General features: G+C 56.1%; 1 protein-coding gene across 10 annotated transcripts in view; it reads right to left on the reverse strand.

Annotated features, from left to right (window-relative positions):
• Positions 1 to 19364, reverse strand: part of TNXB (tenascin XB) — a 70742-nt gene that overhangs the window by 37925 nt on the left and 13453 nt on the right. For 7 of the 10 annotated variants that reach the window (XM_049889310.1, XM_049889328.1, XM_049889291.1 and 4 more), the window contains exons 4-13: positions 17384 to 19228; positions 16770 to 16885; positions 11508 to 11664; positions 11090 to 11353; positions 9535 to 10260; positions 7980 to 8348; positions 6435 to 6728; positions 4328 to 4618; positions 3676 to 3981; positions 1874 to 2227 (exon numbers count right to left, since the gene is read on the reverse strand). In XM_049889310.1, the coding sequence (XP_049745267.1) occupies positions 1874 to 2227; positions 3676 to 3981; positions 4328 to 4618; positions 6435 to 6728; positions 7980 to 8348; positions 9535 to 10260; positions 11090 to 11353; positions 11508 to 11664; positions 16770 to 16885; positions 17384 to 19228 (4722 nt within the window). The remainder of the gene's footprint in view (positions 1 to 1873; positions 2228 to 3675; positions 3982 to 4327; positions 4619 to 6434; positions 6729 to 7979; positions 8349 to 9534; positions 10261 to 11089; positions 11354 to 11507; positions 11665 to 16769; positions 16886 to 17383; positions 19229 to 19364) is intronic. The other 3 variants (XM_049889281.1, XM_049889345.1, XM_049889272.1) reach the window with 2 other exon arrangements.

Consider the following 19364-nt stretch of genomic DNA (forward strand, 5'->3'; position numbering starts at 1 on the left):
AGGAGTTGGAATAGACTTAATAGCAACGGGTTTGATTTTTTGGTTATATTGAGCATCTATTATGTGCTAGGCACCAGGCCAGTCATTTTATTTGCCTTCTAGCTTTATTAGCTCCTACAGCACCCTGGTGGCATAGTGGTTAAGTGCTACGGCTGCTAACAAAAAAGTTGGCAGTTTGAATCCACCAGGTGCTCCTTGGAAACTCGATGGGGCAATTCTACTCTGTCCTATAGTGTTGCTACGATTCAGAATCGGCTCAGTGGCAATGGGTTTGGGTTTTTTTTGTAGCTGTTGTTATATCATCCATTTCCTGCTCATTTTTGCCCTCTGTACTTCCTTACCCACCACTCATCTGCCAGTTTGTTGTACTGAGATGGCTTGCATATTGCTATGATGCTGAAAGCTATGCTGCTGGTATTTCATATACCAGCAGGGTCACCCATGATGAACAGGTTTCAGTGGCGCTTTCAGACTAAGAAAGACTAGGAAGAAAGGCCTAGCAATCTACTTCCAAATAGCAGCCAATGAAAACCTTATGGATCGTACAATATTGTCCACGACTTCAAGTCACTTATTTTAGATGTATCATCAGGAGGGAACAATTGCTGGTAAAGGACATCATATTTGGTAAAGGGACGGACCAGTGAAGACGAGGGAAACCCTCAATGCAATGGATTGACACAGTGGCCACAACAATGGACTCAAACCTGATCATGAAAATGGCACAGAACCAGGCAACATTTTGTTGAGTCAGAGCAACTAATAACAACAACGTACTTCCTTCCATGAGGGAGAGAAATTGTCCCTCATCATCAAGCCTTCCTTGCTAGTTGTTTGGCCTAACTGGGCAAGGTGCGATTAGAACTACCCATGAGTATGACTGTCCCCACACTGTATTTAGGATAATCCTTTGCCAATTCTGAAGTGTATCTGACTAGTTCCACGCATCTGGTCTTCTGGCAACGGTTCAGCATGTGCTACGTGCCAGGCAGGCCCCTCAGTCAGCTCCGTGGGCTCTGCTGTTTCCTCATCTGCTGCTGTGAGAATGAGCGTGGGGGCTTGGCTCTCTCCTAAAGGGCCACTTAAATTTTATCCAGGACATCTAAAATACGTGTCTTAAAATATCTAGTATTTGGACATGGATATACAGTAATCTCTCCACAGGCAGTTTTGAACACAAAGTCAAAATGAATGTGCTAAGCATTTTACATCACCACCTCTAGCCCTTACAAGGTGGATTTGTTTGCTCCATCTTGAAGATGAGGAAGTTGAGGTTCAGAGAGAGGAGGTAACTTTTTCAAAATTACCCAGCTAAGAACTGGGGAATTCAGGAATGGAACTCAGTTTGTCAGATTCCAAATCTGAGAAGAGGTGCCCAGGTGGGGTCCTTTGTGGTAGCCGAAGTGGTCCTGTGAGCAGGCCCACGAGGCGTGTGGAAGGGATACCCGTCTTTGCTGTGAAGAAAGTTTTGAGCTGCATTGAGGAAGAGGCCAATGTCTCATGCACATTCTGACCAACTAAGTAGGTGAAGGGGACAGAGCAGATGCTAGAGTAAGGATAACTATAATACTCATGGCGACAAACACTGCCAGGGCATTTACTCTGTGCAAGGTCCATTGTTAGTGCTTTACAGATGTCACCTCATGTAATCCTCTCAGCAGCCCTGTGAGGTGGGTGCTATCTTTCCCACTCTACAGATGAAGAAACAGAGGCTCAGGAAGTATAAAACTTGCTCAAGGTCACACAGCTGATACAGCCCCAAGCACATGAAGCCTTGTGGTTCAAAGGGAGGATGGGCAAGCAATCAGCCATCCATCAGAGGCTGGGGGCCACTGGGGGGTACTGAACCAGCCCCAGGCACCCCCTCACTCACCCGTCAGCCCCACGGTGGACACGGGGCCCACACGCCGCCCCTCGTGGAGCCCATACAGGTGCATCTTGTATTTGCGCCTGGGCTCCAGGCCCTGCACAGTCACCTCTCGCTCTTCACCCCCCACACGCACCACCTGGGGCCGCCCGTCCCTGTCCTTGTACTGCACGGTGAAGGTGTCGAAGTGGCCCTGGGGGACAGTCCAGGAGAGGCTCAGCGAGTCTGTGGTGGATCCTGTCACTGTCAGTTCCCCTAGGAGCGGCTCCTCAGGGGGCTCCGTGGAGGGCTCTGTGGGAGTCGGGGTCTCATTCACCTCGGCGGAGGCAGGGGTCTCTTTGGTCACGTCTGAGAAAGGAGCTGAGATGGGAAGAGAGGAAACGTTTGAGGAATTCTCCTACAGTGTCTTCACAGACAGTGGGGGTGGGGGCTGAGGGGCAGGGTGGAGGGCGAAGCTGGCTTCTCCACCTTGTGCTCCTCCCGTTCAGCTTCTGCCTCCTCAGAGCTTTCAGCTGCTCCTGCCTCTCTTAACAGGTCTGGATAGTGGAATGTGTTCCTGCTAAGGCCTCCCGCTGTGGCCAGCCCTACCCCTTTTCTCCTTTAACCCTGTGGAATGAATCACTAAGGCAGGCTTCAGGAGAGTGTGGGAGAAAGATTTAGGAGAAGGTGGAGGCTGGAGAGCGCCCTGCTCTCCCTCAGCTGACTCCCCAGATCACACCCCGTGGGGACCACCAACCATCCCCTGCGACTGGGTCTTTGCTCTTGGGGAGCCAGGACTCCGTGGGGTGGGGTGGGGTGGGGAGGGGTGGGGAGAGCCCTTCTGTGACCCACTCCCCTGTCCACTGGTACTCCATAGGGGAGGGGAGATTGAGAAGGAGAGCAGGTGAGAGAGATAACCCAGGGAAGGATGGGGAGGGTAGAGGTGAGGAAAAAAAAGGTTACTGGGGAGTGAGAGGATCAGGGAGCAATAGCAGCTTGTACTTAAAGAGCAGTTGCTATGTTCCCGATGCTTTTCTAAATGCTAGTCATAGATTAACTCATTGAATCCTAGCAAATCTATGAAACAGTTACCGTTATTATCCCCACTTGACAGATGAGAAAGCTGAGGCACAGAGAGGTTAAAGAGCTTGCACAGGTCCCATAGCTAGCAAGGTGTAGAGCTGGGATTGAAATCCAGGCAGCTGGCCTCAAAGACTGCTCTCAACCACAATGCTACACTCCCTTTGGGCAAGGGCAGACCCCATGGGCTAAGGACAGGGCACAGGACAGGGAGAGGTGGGGACGTGGAGGAATGGGGTAGGGTGTTGGACTGGAAGTGAGTGGCCAGTCAGGGGCTAGCTGAGCCATTTGCATGGCTCCAAGCTGACTGGGAGACAAGCAATGATAGGGGGCTCTCCATTCCAGAAATAGGTAGAGGAAAATGGTGCTCTTGTCCCTGGAATCTGCCAGCTCTGAACAGAGCAGCGATGGTGGGAGGGTGTAAAGAGCAAGTCAAAGAAGTTCAGAAATAACTTTGGTAGGGAAAGAGCCCAGCTAAAACCACGGAGAGAGAAGACGATTGAGGATGTCTCTGCGGTGGCGGGAAGACTCCCTGAGAGATGGAGAAGCAAGGCAGGAAAGGGAATTAGAGGCTGGAGATGGCTGGAGGCTGGAAAACGGGTCCTGGAAGGCAGGAGGGCAGTAGGAGAGAAAGAGGGGGAGCTTTGGCGCAGTCAGAGTGGAGGAGAAGTAAGTGGAGGGAGGCCTGGGCCTGGGCCTGCTCAGAGGACTGGGGGCTAGCAGGAGAGGCCCCGGAGGCCCTGACTCACCCGTTGTGGCCACCACAGACACTGGCCCCACACGCTGCCTGCCTTGAAGCCCATAGAGGTTCATCTTATACTTCCGCTGGGACTCCAGGCCAGGGATGGTAACCTCGTTCTCATCCCTCCCGACGGGCACTGCCTGGGGCTGCCCCTCCGCATCCTTGTACTGGACCACGAAGGAGTCAAAGGGGCCCTGGGCCACCGTCCAGGACAGGTGCAGGGAGTCTGGAGTCACGCCAGTCACTGTCAGCTCCCCCAGGAGGGGCTGCATGGGGGACTCGGGCCGGGGGGGCTCCTCTTTCCTCTCTGGGGCTGTAAAAAAGGATCCAGTCAGGGCTAAACTGGCTTTAATTAGGGCTTGGGTTTGGACAGGACAGCACACGTAGGGGGTCACTATTTGATTCCTGTGAACGCTAAGCTCCTGGGCCGTCTGTCTGGCACAGCCAGGGTGTGACACACCTTCTGGGCCTTGGGGAGTGGCTGATGGGATGGAAGGTGCCCAGCAGGCAGGGGAGGCTGGCAGCCCCTCATCCCGGGAGCAAGGCCAGGACACTGGAGTCAGCAGTCTCGCTGGGAGGCCCAGCTGGTTCCTGGCTGAGGGCAAGCGTGCACAGGGCCAGGAGGGGGACACACGGGGGCTTGGGTGGCTGCCACTCACCGGTGGTGCCATCAGCTGTGAGGGGGCCATGCCGCTTCTTGCTGGCAATCCCAAACAGAGTGAATTTGTACTTGTGGTTAGGGTCCAGGGAGGACACAATGACTGAGCGCTCAGGCCCTTCCACTGGTACCACCTGGGGCTGGCCATCCCTGTCCCTGTATTGGACCATGAAAGAGTCGAACTGGCCTTCAGGGACAGTCCAGGAGACACGCAGCGAGTTTGGGGTGGGGTCTGTCACCCACAGCTTTCCAAGGCGGGGCAGGGGCCCTGGGCTGGGGTCACTCCAAGGCACTAGGAGGAGGGGTAAAGAGAAGGGAGGGGCACAGGTTATAGGGGAAGGGGGGGATCCACTTCCCCCACAGGGATGCTATGTGAGGTTGTGCAGGTTGTTCACTGCACAAAGGTGTGTGGCTGAAGTAGCATAAAGGGACTGAAATCCAGCTGGCGCTCTGCTTGCCAAGACGTATGCCCTGTGAGGGGCTGTGTCCACCTAGAGGAGGGGGTGCCTTCTTCTAAATGGCACAAAAGCACTGTATGGACTAATGGGGCCCTGACTCCATAGCCCGGAAAGGAGAGGCCTTCCACATCTCCCTGGCCAGGGAAATCTTCCAGTACAACCTTCACTGCTTCCAGGCCCAACTACTAGCCGTTTTCTCCTCCAAGAGAAGGGAGCACTCTCCTTGAGAGTTTTAATGTGGTAGAGCCTCCCATATCTGGGCTCCAGGCCCCTTCTCCTCCTCTGAATCCTCTATGTGTTGATGGCCCTGGCCAGCATCACCAACCCTTCACTCTCCGTGGGCTGTGCCATCAGCCCTGAAACCTGCTCCTGTCTCCCTCCCCGTACTGCATGCAACTCCCTCCAGCCCCCACCTTCCCTCTCTGCTCTCTACTCCCAGCCCAGATTCCAGAAAGAGGTGTCTACACTGGCTATAGCCATGTCCTCATCTCCACCACCCGCCCCAGGCCTGCCGCTGCTGGGCCTCCAGCCCCACCCCTCCACCGAGACTGCTCTCAGTGGGGTTGATGGTGACCTGGCCATTACCAAGTCCTGCGGACACTCTGTAGCCCCTGAATCACCCTTACGGAATCTGACATGTCTGACCGCACCCTCTGTCTTGGCATCCAGGATACCACTCCCCTGGCTCTGCCCCTCCCCAGGCCACCCCCCAGGCTGCCCTACAGGCTCCTCTTCCTCTGCTTTGTCCCAAGTGTTGGTGGTCTCCAGGGCTCCACGGGCCTTCCTCTTCTCCCCTCAACACTCTTACCCTGGGCCCCAATTCTACCCCCAGCATCCATCCATACTAAAGACATCCACATCCCTATCTTCAGGCCTCCTCTCTGGGCTCCAGACCCATGGGGGAGCAGTATAGCTCCACGGCCCCATCACTTTCTGCCACCTTGTCCTCTCTGCTCTCAATTTTCCTCTTCTATAAAACAGGAATGCCTCACAGGGCTGTCGTCCAGCTTAAGTGTGACAATATGCTTGGAATATCTTGAATGCACTCAAAAGATGTTTATCTAAGTGTCCCACAGGCCCCTCAAACTGCCCCACCTCTGCTGTTTCCTGCCTCAGAGAATGGGACTGTCTGTACCAGAAACCTGGGGCTTGCCTGAGCCTCCTTGCTTACTCTCCTTCACTTCTCACATCCAGCCCCACTGCCACCATCCCAGCCAGGCCTTCTTCATTTGTCACTGGCCCTTAACTCACTTCTCTAGCCATCCTCGGGTGCTGTTTACAAAATAAATATCTAATCATGTCACTCCTCTACTTGACACACTTCAGAGGCCCCCTAGGGCCCTCAGTGAGATCTGAGCCTCACAGGCCCTAAGACCAGGCCCCTCAGCTCCCCAAGGGCCCTGCTCTCCAGCCAGGGCCAACATGCCATTGGTCCTTCTAAGGGCCACGCTCTCTCCTGCCTTGCCCTCCATCTTTCCTTCTGTCTGCATTGCTCTCTTCAACCTCTCTGCTGTACTGACCACTATTTTCTCTTCAGGATGTAGCTCAGATATCACCTCCTCCAGAAAGCCTTCCTGGAATTCCCAAAGCGGGTTCCCAGAGCACTAGAAAGGCCTTCTTTGGGATGGTGCAGCGGGCAGGGCCACTCACCGGTCTTGGCCTCAGTGACCAGCGGGCCGTGCCGCTTCTTGCCGACGAGCCCGTACAAGACAAATTTGTACTTGCGGCCAGGGTCCAAGGAGGTGATGAGGGATGAGCGCTGGGGCCCCTCCACGGGCACTACCTGTGGCCCATTCCTGTCCTTGTACTGGATCACAAACGATTCAAATGTGCCCTCGGGGACCGTCCAGTGCAGCAGCAGTGAGCTTGGGGTCACATCTGTCACCGTCAGCTCACCCAGGCGCGGCTGGACCAAGGACAGGTCAGGCTTCTCTCCATCCCTGTCTGGGGTGTGAGGGACAAAAGCAAAGCACTGTGGTCTCAACCATTCCCTTGTCTCTTTCCTTCCTCTCTGCCCACTGGCTCACTCCGCCCTGGACAGCTCCCTCCCTAAAAAATCTGTTGCTATCAAGTCACTTCAGACTCACAGTGACCCTATAGGAAGGAATAGAACTGCCTGGCAGGGTTTCCAAGGAGTGGATGGTGGATTCAAACTGCTGGCCTTTTGGTTAGCAGTCAAGCTCTTAACCACTGTACCGCCATGGCTCCACTCCCTCCCTAGAACCCTGCACCCCCCCATCCCCTGGGCCCTCTATGACAGTCCTCCTGGGGAGGACGCATTTCCCCCTCAATCTCTTTTCCCAATTAGAGGCTTTGGCCCTTCCTTTCCAACAGCTTCCTCACTCTCCACAAAGGTTTCAGTCCTTCTCCACACATGATATTTGGTTTCAGTTCCTCATGGTTCTGCCTGAGAGTCTCAAGACTCCCTGCTGCTGCTTCAGAGCGGTTATAAGGCTCCTCAGCCCACCTGAGCTCTCCCTGCTGCCCTCTCCCCTAGTGGTGAACTTGACCTGGAGTTGGGGGGGGGAGCTGGCCATCCTGAACCCCACAGAGAGGGACCAGGAAGGGAGGTGAACCAGGTGCCCCAGGCTCTGGTCCCCTAAACCTCATCCATTTCTGAAGTTCTGACAGCTAAGGAGCACCCTACCCTAAGGAGATCCTATTCCCTACAGAAAATGGCTGATGGGACCATGGGTGTTGTTCACTGCAGGCCAGGCTCCTGGGGTGCAGGAGCAGCACCATCATCCTAGCCTGTCGAGTGTAGGGTGGCAGAGACTGTGGAGAAAGGGTGGGAAGAAGGAGGCTGAGGGTCAGTAACCTCAGGGCCAGAAGCTTTCCCATTCCACCCCTGGAAGTCTACTGGGGCTGGCAAGGTGGGGCAAAGGAGAGACCAGGAAGTGAGGACAGGTCACAAGTGAAGAGCCAGGGGCCTACAGCCTTTCTCCTTGAATCCCGTCCCACACTCTGACATCTGTCCTCCTGAGGTACTCCCCTCCCCATCCTTTGTTCTTAAACCCCCTCCATCCCTCTCCCCTCTGAACCCTCAACCCCTTTTCTTCTTTTCTCCACTCAGCCCAACATCAGCCTGCCCTTCACTGGTCCCTCAAGCTCCTTCCCAGCTCTGAGTCCAGATGACTGTGGCTCTGGCACCACCCCCACCTCAGGACCCTGGTCTGAGCAGATTCCAGCATGTACCCATAATGCCTTGGTAGATGAGGGGGGCAGAGGGCTGGCCCTCAGGGTGGATCCCATGAAGTGACAGCTCGTAGGGGGCTCCAGGAGGGGGTGGGGGCACCAAGGCCTGGCGAGCATCCCCTGGCAGCAGCTCCTCATGATCCTCTAGCCCCTGGGGCACCCGCAGGTGCAGCTGGAAGTGGGCAAAGATGTCGGGCTGGGCGGTCCAGGCCACGTGGAGGCGCCCTGTCTCGTCTCTGCCGAGCACCCTCAATTCTGCCAGTTCCTGGGGGCGCTGCTGCAAGACAGGGGCCCGGGCCCCTTGGGTTGTTGAGGGGCCTGAGGGAGGCGGCTCATCAGTAGCTCCCAAGAGGCCTGAGGGGGAGGACCCTGGGAAGGGGCAGAGTCAGAAAAACAGGAAAGGCGAGTATGAGAGCTGGAAAGAACAGTCCTCATGTTCTGGCTTGTAGCTCTAAGATCCTGGAGACCCTCCTGGGTCTGCCACCTGGTCACCCCATCCTCCCAAAGGTCTGCCCAGTCATCCAAATGCCCCCATCCATCACAGTCCTGAGCAGACAGGCCTTTGCTTAGAGCAGGTAATAAAGGCCTTCGCACCTTCTCCTACAAGGCTTCTGTGACCCCCAGCCCCCAGAGACCTCCATGTCCCTCTCCACACACAACCCACTCCCCAGTGGGTGGTGATCCTGGCTTCCATTAGTGCTGCAGTGAGAAGCCTGGAAGAAAGGAGGAGATGGTGGTGTTATAGAGGGGGGATGCAAGAGGACAGTGGGCAGTGAGAAGAGAGGAAAGAGAGGGCGTGGAGGGCTGGACGTCCAGCTCAGGTGGCATCTGGGCCCTATGGGGAAGAAGAGGCCCACAACCCTCCCCACACAGCCACAGAGCAGCTCACCCTCCCCAGCCCAGGCCAAGATCATTCCTGTGGGAGAGATGCCACTGAAGTGAGCCAGGAAGTCTGGAAAGAAGCAGTGGTTTCATCACCCCCCCCCACCCATACACAGGCTGCCTGGTGGTTTCAAGGCCACCCCCCCAAGCAGTTCCCACAGTCCCTTTGAGGTTAAGGCCAAATTGTGGAAAATGCTAACCACTAACCACCGTCTTCAACCACTCTCACCACCATTAGTCAAAGTGGGGAACCACTGGTTTCACACCCCAACTCACCCAAACTGCTCCAGGGAATCTTTGCAGCACCCTCCACCCCGGGGCCCCCAGCCTTAAATGAGCTTCTGCCTACAACAGCAATCCTGGCAGAAGGGCCCTGGGAAATCTAGTGAGCATCAGGAAGCCCCAGTGACTGGGTCTCCTTGGCCTTGGGTATTCACAGGACGATGTAAGGACTGGGGTGGGGGTTGGGGGATGGCTTCTAGGGACACAGGAAAGCGTGCGTTGTTTTGGGGTCCTCTGGAGCCTGAGCCAGGTAGGAGCTGAAGGCAAAAGGGTGTGGTGGAGGGTGGCACTTTGAGCAGCGGGGCAGTGGGCGACACTCAAAGATGAGGACTTCTATGGCAGGTGAGGCCGGGCGGGGGATGGGTGGTCGCGGGGCCCCAGCCCACACTACCTGTGGTGGTGATGAAGGCGTAGGACTTGGAAGTCTGCCCCGCCCGCACCCCGTGGACCTCCACGTGGTAGGTGGTGCCCGGCCTGAGGTCGGGGAGGCTGACAGCGCGCGTGCTGCCCGGCACAGTCAACTCCCCGCCAGGGCCCTCCGCAGGGGGCTGGGGCCGCCAGCGCATCACCACGCGCTCGAACTGGCCGCGAAGACCGTCGAGAGACACTAGAAGCGCGCCGTCGGCGGAAGTGCCCAGCACCTCGGGCTTAGGGTGACGGGGCGCAGCCGCCCGGTCGACTCCTTCGGGCGAGGGGCCATAGATGCTCCGGTTGGAGTCCCGCTTCCAGGTGCCGGGGTCGGGGCTGGCGGTGGGGTGGGGGCGGTGGGGCTGGGCTGCCGGGGAGCCGGCAGGGGCGGCGGCCGCCAGGTGCCGCTGCAAGTAGTTGTAGACGTAGCGCGCCACCGACGGGTAGGTCTGGTTGGCTCGCAGCGGGTAGCCGTGCGCCCGAAGGTGGCGCTCCACGTCCTCCACCGTGCCGCCGTAGCGGCCCAGCTCGGCGGACAGGTTGCCCCACGCCCGCCGCGGGGGCTGGGACAGGCTCAGCCCGGGCCGGGACTCCTCCCTCTCCTCCTTGGCAGGCCGCGGGGGGCGCGGGGGGCGCGGGGTCGGCCGGGGGCGGGGCTTGGGGGGCGGGGCTGGGGGGCGCACCTCCGAGTAATCGTAGTGGCCTGGTGCTGCCAGGGGATCGGAAAAAGGGGGAGGGAAGAGAGTAGGTCAGTGGCAGCTCCCGGTCTTCCTGCCCACGGCAGTCCCTCCTCTCTCCATCCCTCCCACTGGAGCCAAAGGCCTCTTCCCTCTGCCCCAGCCCCACCTGCAAAGAAAACCAAGAGGAAGGAGTAAATGTCCCGGGACCCCACCAACCCCCAAGCCCGCCACTGCTGGTGCCCTAGAAAGAAGAGAGGTGCCAGCGGATGGAGCCCTGGGTCTGAAGGAGAGAAAGGGGAGTAGGGGAGAGGATGCGAGCCACAGCGAGGTGGGGGTCCCCCTGTCTCGGCGAAAGAAGAGAAAGATCCGGGCATCTGTTAAGAAACCTTGAGGGTTAGTGGAAAATGACTGCTATGAGACTCAACTACGTGCATTAAAACCTAAACGTAACAGGACTGCTGCTCTTGGACCTGCCCAATTTCAGTCCTTAGGAGATCTGACCACTGACTGTCAGCGCAAGCCCTGCCCCTGTACTTAAGTTTCGCTAAGAACCTCCCCCATCTGAGTGGGTGAGACTCCATCTCAACTGGGTGCCGGCTCCTGTTGACTGCTTCTTGCTATGGGGCAATTCTTCCCATAGTCTAACTTGCAGCCTTCCTATAGGATTCCAAGCACCTGGGCACTCTGCCTCCCCAGTGCCCTCTGTACCGAACCAGGCTCTCAGCAGGTGCTTTGGAACTGCCACACACCCCACAAAGCCCATACATAGGGGCCTGTGGGCCCTAGACCTGGGCTCCCAAAGAGGGGGGTCCTGCCCTCTGACATTGGGGTCCTTCCCTATCCTCTGGCCAGCCATACCTGTGTTGGCCCTGACAGAAGTCGGATAGCTGACTGCCCGGCCCCGCTCTGCGGTGACAGTCACGACGTATTCCACGCCTGGCATCAGGTCTGTCAGCACTGTCCCATCTGCCTGAGGGGGCACTTCCAGCCGCACCCTCTGGTTGCCAGCACTGACGTAGGACACCACGAATCGGTCCACCTCAGCCAGGGGGCGCAGCCAGCTGAGCTCCAATGTTGTTGGCGTCACAGCCACCACGCGGAGATCCTGGGGGCCATCGATCACTAGCCAGGTTGGAGAGAGGAAGGCTCAGGTGGGGCTCTGACTCTGCAGTCACCAGCTTCCCTTCTAAGAGTTTTTCCCCACCCAGGCCCTCCCCGCTGCCCTCTCAATTCCAGGTCCACCCCCAAGACCCTGCCCCACAGCCTCAGCTCTCACTGGTGGTAATAGTCTTGGAGGCAGGAGGGCCCCAGCTGGTCCCTCGAAGGGCACGGACAGTGACCTGGTACTCCTGGCCCGGGGCCAGTCCTCCCTGGTCATAGGCTGAGGCAGAGCTCGGCACCCGTGCTGTAAACGGAGGACTCGAACCTTCTGTCTGCAAGAGAGAGAGCCCCAGGCAGATCAGGGGTTGGCACTCTTGCCCCTGCTGCTCAATCCCCCTTATCTCTTCTTTCTTTACTTCCAAGTAGAGTCAGCATGGGACTGTGTAGAACTTGGCCCTGTGCAAGCTGGGGAGCACAGCTGGTGACAGCAAAAATGTCTAGAGTGCTTACTCTATGCCAGGTACTGTTCTAGGCAATTTACATGTACAAACTCACTTAATCCAAACAACCTATGAGGTAGGCCCTATTATTCCCATTTTACAGTTGAGGAAACTGAGGCACAGAAGGATAAATACCTTGCCCAAGATCACCATCACCAAGGTAGGGATTTAAACCCAGGCAATGTGACTTTGGAGCCCTAGTGGCACAGTGGTTAAGAGATAAGGCTGCTGACCAAAAAGTCGACAGTTCGAATCCTCCAGCCGCTCTGCTCCTTGGAAACACTACAGGGCAGCTCTACTCTGTCACATAATGTCGCTATGAGTCAGAATTGACTTGAAGGCAATGGGTTTGGTTTTTTTGTGGATGTGACCTTAAGGTCCATAGGTGGCATGAATGTTTTGTACTCGACTACTAACCCACCCAGTAGCACCATGGAAGAAAAGGCCTGGCGATCTGTTTCTGTTAGGATTACAACCAAGAAAACCCTATGGAGCAATTCTACTTTGTAACACATGGTGTTGCCATGAGTCAGAATTGACTCAATGACAGCTAACAACAACAACAACAACATGACCTCAGAGTTCCCCCTCACTCCGTTTTTAGCCAGTTCATCGGCCCTCTGCCAGAATTCCACCCAACACACGTGAGACTGTCCCTCTGGCTTTCCCCTGGCACCCCTGACTACCTGTGCATGAGTAAGCTTTCCCTCAGCCCGTTCCTGTCATAACAGACCAAGTAGATCATGCTTGTGCCCTCAAGTCTCACTTCTTCCTTCAAGTGTTTGCCCCAGCCTGAGCTTCCCTGCAGATGCCTGCTGCTGGCTGTATGGCTTGGGTGTGACCAAGATTACAACCTTTCCCCTTAGGGATTTTTCTTGTTTCTTCATCTGCGTTGTAGGCTCCTCAAAGGCAAGGCCCAGCCACCTGCTCAAAGTTCCACAAATACATTTCCCCATTGCTGATTTTGTACTTGGCATTGTGGTGGGAACTGGATACACAAACATAAAAGAAATGGTCCCTTTTGAAATGGCAAATGGTTTGTTATATGTATATTTACCACACAAAAATGCCTAAAAAAAAAGGACAGCTCCCTGTCCTTAGGTAGCTCATATTCTAGCAGCTGAATGTATGGCCACATCTTGTGTTTTATTAGACCCACAATCGACTCAACAGCAATGGGTTACACAAGTCTCTAAGGAGCCCTGGTGGTGAAATGGTTAAGTGCTTGGCTGCTAACTAAATGGACCCACCAGGCTCTCTGCAGAAGAAAAGACCTGACCTGAGGAGAGCTCTCTCTCTCTCTCAAAGATTTTGTTATTGTTGTGTGCCATCAAGTTGATTCTGACTCATAGTGACCCTATAGGACAGTGTAGAACTGCCCCCATAGGGTTTACAAGGCTGTAATCTTTACAAAAGCAGATTGCCACGTCTTTCCCCCACTGAGCGGCTGGTAGATTCAAATTGCCAACCTTTAGGCTGGCAGCCAGTATTTAACCATTGCGTCAGTAGGGCTCCTTCTCATAAAGATTACCACCTAGGAAACCCTGTAGGACCGTTCTATTCTGTCAGATAAGGTCGCTATGAGTCACAGTTGACTTGACAGCACAGAACGACTACACAAATCTCTATGTAGAGTAAACACCTGTGAAAGAATGACCCTCCTCCAAGTGAACATGTAAGGTGTTGTGATGATGAGTGGTGACCTGACAGGAAATCTTCAGAATTCCTGCTTCAGGCAAGGTCTCCTGGAGTGCCAGCCACTGGAGACGTAGGAAGAACTGGACATTTGTTAGCATTCCACACTTTGCTCGGCTGCCCGGCTCAGAGAGCTGCTAAGGACGCTCTGTTCTGCTTAGCTATGTTGGCTGTGATGGGGACACCTCCATTCCGCCAAGTAGGATTGGAAATTTCAAAAAAGGCACTGCTAAACCAAGAGAATTGAGGGGAAATCAACACAGTAAATACCAAAGTATAAAACCAAATGAGAAGGCCACGTAGAGATTTCTGAGTTGAGGATGAAATAAAGCATTGCCGGAGTTTTCCTGGATGAAAAGGTTTCTTGGGAACACAGTACCCCCATCTCTCCTATGTTCCCTGCCCTAGGGCACCCCAGCCTAGGGAAGCCTTTGGTTGACCTCAGCTCAAGACCCATGAAATCTTCATCTTTTCCAGAAGGATACTCCAAGTTACTTGCTTGTTCTCGCTCTCTCTCTCCCTCAACCTTTCTCCTTACTCCCATGATACATACACATACACACACACACCCCGTCCTTTGAGGGAGATAAGACAATCCCCAGAGTTCTCCTTCTTTCTTCCAACCAACCTACAAGAACCCTTTGATTACTTCTTGGTCCCTCCTGAGATCCACTTGGGGACAGGCCCTGAAAGTCCTATTATCAGCCTAACTCCTGTCTTCCAGCACCATCTGACTGGTCTGAGGGAGGCTTCTCTAGCCAGATGCTGGCAGCTGGCTCTGTCCCTAGGTAAAGCTGGGCTGCTTCACCTATTGTTCCTGGCAAATTTCTAACCCTATTCTCAGTATCAACCTCATGGCCCCAGATGGAGGACTCCACCTTGGCTGGTCCCTGGAGCTTACCTCATCCTCTTCTCCCTTTTCAGACCAGACCCAAACAAAAACTCTTCTGAGGCTGCAAGGTCTTGGTTCCCAGGGAAAACCTGGTATACCCCTGGTTTCCAGGCTGCCAAATACACCCAGATGGGGAATACCCAAACCTCCTCCTGGTTCAGGGGCTCACCTCCTTCAGTTTTCCCACATTTTCTCTCACATCCACAGAGGAGCCAAACTTTTGCAAAAGAGCAACATTCCTTAAGGGAGTGGCTCTCAGACTCGAGGGGTATCCGAATCACCCTAAGGGCTTGTTACAACACACGTTACTGGACTCTACCCCTGGAGCTTCTAGTTCAGTTGATCTGGGGGTGGAGCCTGAGAATTTGCATTTCTAACAAACTCCCAAGGTGGTACTGATGCCACAGGTCCAGGGAATATCCTTTGAGAACCACTGAGTCAGAGCAACAACGCCCCATATGCAGAGAGAGAAGGAACATTCCTCTTCTTTATTCTGAAAATAATCCCAATAATTAGATTCGTCCCTCACCAGGAATAGTAGAGTTTGGGCTTTGAGAGAGAAGGGATTCTGCAAACGGGGTTAGGTGAGGTAGAACAAGGCTTCTAGGAAGATGGCAGTGGCCAGGGGAGAGCCAGCTGCTGAATATACTCCATGCCAACAGAAATGCACAAGGGAGCGCTAGCCAAGGCAAAAGGCACTATTCCAGGGGGCCAGCCATAGATAGTGTAGGCTAATGTGGAGTCCGAGACAGGTGTCCAGGGACCAAATTTACAAAAGTGTCTTCCATACCCATGCTCAGAGAGGACCCGGAATGTGACAGAGGCCCATACCCAGAGCAGAGCAGGTACCTGACAGCACAGGCCAGCTCAGTGCTCCTTTACCCTGCCATGGGGGGAAGCCTGGGGCTCTGGCCTGGGAAGGTGACCACTTGAGAAAACCCAATGATGGATCTGTATTTACTCAGAGCAACAGACAGCGCTGGCCTACAAGCTCCTCCTATCGCAAGTGTTTAATTCTTCTTTCCCTGCAACTACGTAAATAATATACGCACAGAAGAAGAGAGTGGGAGAAACACTTTAAAATGTTAACACTGATTGTCAGAGTGTGAAGCAGTCAAGAATTATTTGTTTTTCTTATCTGTGGTTGCCAAATTCTTGTCTTGTGATTAAATTATTTTTATAACCAAAAAATACACTGATTTTTAAACAGAAGAAAAAAGTCAAGTTATCTTGGTTGTGCCACAAAGGTAAGGATTTCTACCTTTGCCAGAAGACTGAGGAGACAGCAAATGTGCTAGAGGTCCAGCCTGGGGGTATAATGAAAAGATTTAGGACGACCAAGCAGAGGGGGAGTAGGGACTTCAGCCAGCATTTCTGGGCTGTCCCTTCTCAGGCTCTGGGCCCAGGGAGTTATTTACTTTTCCACAGTCCTCATCTAGAGATGAAGGTGATGTGGCCCATCCCCCCAGCCCTTGTGGGTTTTTCTGGAAAACATGAGTTGAATGGTAGAAATGTCAGATGTTTGGAGCCAGGAGAACAGCCAGATCCGAAAGCCCAGTAATGAGACATTCCCAATGACAGGCCACAGGCTTTGCTGTTAGGGTGCCCCCAAAATGTTTTCAGAGCAATTTGGAGGGAAACAAAGAAAGGATGCTTTTGCAAGGCACTGATGGCATGGAGGCGGCGATCTAGCTCACAGACTCAAACTTATTGCAACAGTAAGACAGTCTGGCCCAAACAAAAAAAGATAACATTTAACAGAGCTAAGTGCAAAGGCCTATATTTAGGCTTAAGTAAAAAAGTGCATGTAGTTGAATGTTGTCTTCTTTCCTTCCTTCTTTCTTCTATCCTAGCTTATATATATTTTCTAAAAATTTCTACAATAAGTCTATACAGCTTTTATAATACAAAGTTACTTTCAAAAAAGCAAGAACAAAATAGCTGACAATTTGTGTGACCACAAGTCAATATACACCAACTCTGAGAAAAGGGCCGTTGTATTCAGAGTTATCCAGGTGACAGGCTGAGCAGCTTTCTGTCCCCACATTTTGGGAGGCACATGCAAAAAGCAGGAGGCACTAGAGGAGGAAACCCAGGTAGGTGAAGGATTCAAAGGATAGTCTTAGGAGAAAGGGATGAAGAGACCAGCGGGCCAGGGCCTGCCTGAGACACTGCAGAGGCTTTCTGGGCCCAGGGTAGGGCAGGATGAGCAGGCTTTTACAGCACCTTCTGGAACCCAGCCGTCTGGACTCAAGGACCGATTACCTGCAATGTCCTACACTGGGTGAGCCCCACACCTCCCACAGGTCCTCCCACTCAGCCCCCTCCTGGAGTTGGGTGTCCCACTCACCGTGGGGATGAACTGAATTTCATAGGCATCCACAGGGCCGGCAGCCCGGGTCCACTCTGTTCGAACCGTCGTTTCCTCCAGGAGGTGCATCCTCATGCCCTCGATGGCTGGCACCTCTGCCCAGAAGAAGAGGTAGACGCTGGTTAGCCAAAAGTAGCCACCCTCTACCGCATCATCACAGCCCTCCCTTCCCAGAGCAACATCAAGAGGCCCATCAGGGCTCCTACTCCCTCCTCTCTGGGTGGGGGAAAGTGGGCAGAGGCCTGAGTAGGGGCAGTGGTTCATTCCAACCCTGGCACAGCAGGGCCTGGGATTCTTCACCCGGAAACACAGAGTCTGGCTTAAGGCAACTGAAGGGGCTGGGACCTCCTCACCTAGGATCTGAAGGCTGGTCCAGCCTGCTGGCATGCCCCATGGTTTTGCTGCCCCTGGTCATGATGGTTCCTCTGACTGTCTCCATCCCCCACCCTCCCCAGTCCGAATATATGACCTCCTGAACTCTTCCTCTAGGTCCATGGGACCCTAGCCCCAGGCTGGGCCTTCCCACCAACTCCTGTTCCCAGAAGCCCAGTCCCCTACGGTAGGGAGCATATTGGAGAAGGCTGCCTGCTCACCTTCCCCACAGTCCTCGCCTGCGTAGCCATCTTGGCAAACGCATCTGCCCTCCTGGCACTCTCCCCGGCCGCGGCAATCCCCGGGGCACGTCTGGATGGCGCAGTCGGGCCCGCGGAAGCCTTCCACACACACACACTGGCCTGCGCGGCACAGCGCCCGTGGCCCGCAGCCCCCGGGACAGGCGCTGGAAGGGGGCTCTTCCTGCCCACAGTCCTCGCCGCTGTAGCCTGCGTGACAGAGGCACACTCCCTGCACACAGCGCCCGCGGCCCCGGCAGTCGGCGGGGCAGGTGCGGGTGGCACAGGTGGGGCCAGTGTACCCTGCGTCACACACGCAGTGCCCATCTTCACAGCGGCCGCGCCGATGGCAGTTGGCGGGGCAGGTTCGGAGGCCGCAGTCCTCGCCCCTGAAGCCCTCCCAACAGGTGCACACGCCGTCCTGGCACACGCCTCGCTGGCTGCAGTCGCGCGGGCACCGCCTCACGCCGCAGTCCTCGCCCTCGTAGCCATCGTCGCACACGCAGCGCCCGTCCAGGCACTGGCCGTGGCCTCGGCAGCCCCCGGGGCAGCTGAGCGCTCCGCAGTCCTCGCCCTCGTAGCCCACGTTGCACGCACACACGCCATCCTCGCAGCGGCCGCGCCCGCGGCAGTCCGCGGGGCACCGACGGCTACCGCAGTCCTCGCCGGTGAAGCCCGGGTTGCACATGCAGCGGCCATCCACGCAGCGCCCGCGCCCACGACAGTCACCGGGGCAGGTGCGCGTGCCGCAGTCCCGGCCAGTGTACCCGGGCCAGCACACGCAGCGGCCGCTCTCGCACCGGCCACGGCCTCGACAGTCCCCGGGGCAGCTCCGCACGCCGCAGTCGTCGCCGCTGTAGCCCGCGTTGCACACGCACACGCCGTTCTCGCAGCGCCCGCGACCCCGACAATCGCGCGGGCAAGCGCGCCCGCCGCAGTCAGGCCCAGTGTAGCCGGGCCAGCACACGCAGCGGCCGTCCTCGCAGTGGCCTCTTTGGCTGCAGTCCCCGGGGCAGCTGCGCACGCCGCAATCGTCCCCGCTGTAGCCCGCGTCGCAGATGCACTCGCCGTCCTCGCAGCGCCCGCGGCCCCGGCAGTTGCGCGGGCAGGTCCGCGTGCTGCAGTCCTCGCCCGCGTACCCAGGCCAGCACACACAGCGGCCGTCCACGCAGCGCCCGCCCTCGCCACAGTCCCAGGTGCAGCTGCGCGTGCTGCAGTCCTCGCCGGTGTAGCCGGGGTCACACACACAGCGTCCGTTTTCACAGCGTCCCCTCTGGCTGCAACCGCGAGGGCAGCTCTTCACCCCGCAGTCCTCACCCGTGTAGCCGGGGTCACACACACAGCGTCCGTTTTCACAGCGTCCCCTCTGGCTGCAACCGCGAGGGCAGCTCTTCACCCCGCAGTCTTCGCCAGTGTAGCCCGCGTCGCACACGCAGCGCCCGTCTTCACAGCGGCCCCGCTGGCTGCAGCCTCGAGGGCAGGTGCGCTGGCTGCAGTCGTCGCCTGAGAAGCCGAGGCGGCACACGCACACGCCTTTCACGCAGCGCCCGTGGCCTTGGCAGTCCCCGGGACAGGAGGGCCAGCCGCAGCTGGGGCCAGTGTAGCCGGGGAAGCACACGCAACGGCCGCGGACACAGCGACCCTGATCGTTGCAGTCGTCAGGACAGGACTCTAAGGCTGCGGGCGACGACGAGGAGGAGGGGGGCACCGTGGCGTCCGCGGGGTCCGAGCAGGTGGGCCCACCCCAGCCTGGTTCGCAGGAACAGGCGCAACGGCTCAGGTCAAACACGCCATGGAGACTGCAGAGGCTGCGAACGTCTGTTTGGCCTGGAGCAGGAGGGCGGGAAGGGCTTCAGTCTTTGGGGAGGGGGGACCCTCCGGGGGGCGGGGGAGTTCAGCAGGGCCAGCTTCATTTCATAAGGCCATTTTAGCTCTAAGCTGCTTCTTGTTCCATATGTGTGAC

Source organism: Elephas maximus, chromosome 1, assembly GCF_024166365.1.
Source record: "Elephas maximus indicus isolate mEleMax1 chromosome 1, mEleMax1 primary haplotype, whole genome shotgun sequence".
Taxonomy (NCBI): domain Eukaryota; kingdom Metazoa; phylum Chordata; class Mammalia; order Proboscidea; family Elephantidae; genus Elephas; species Elephas maximus.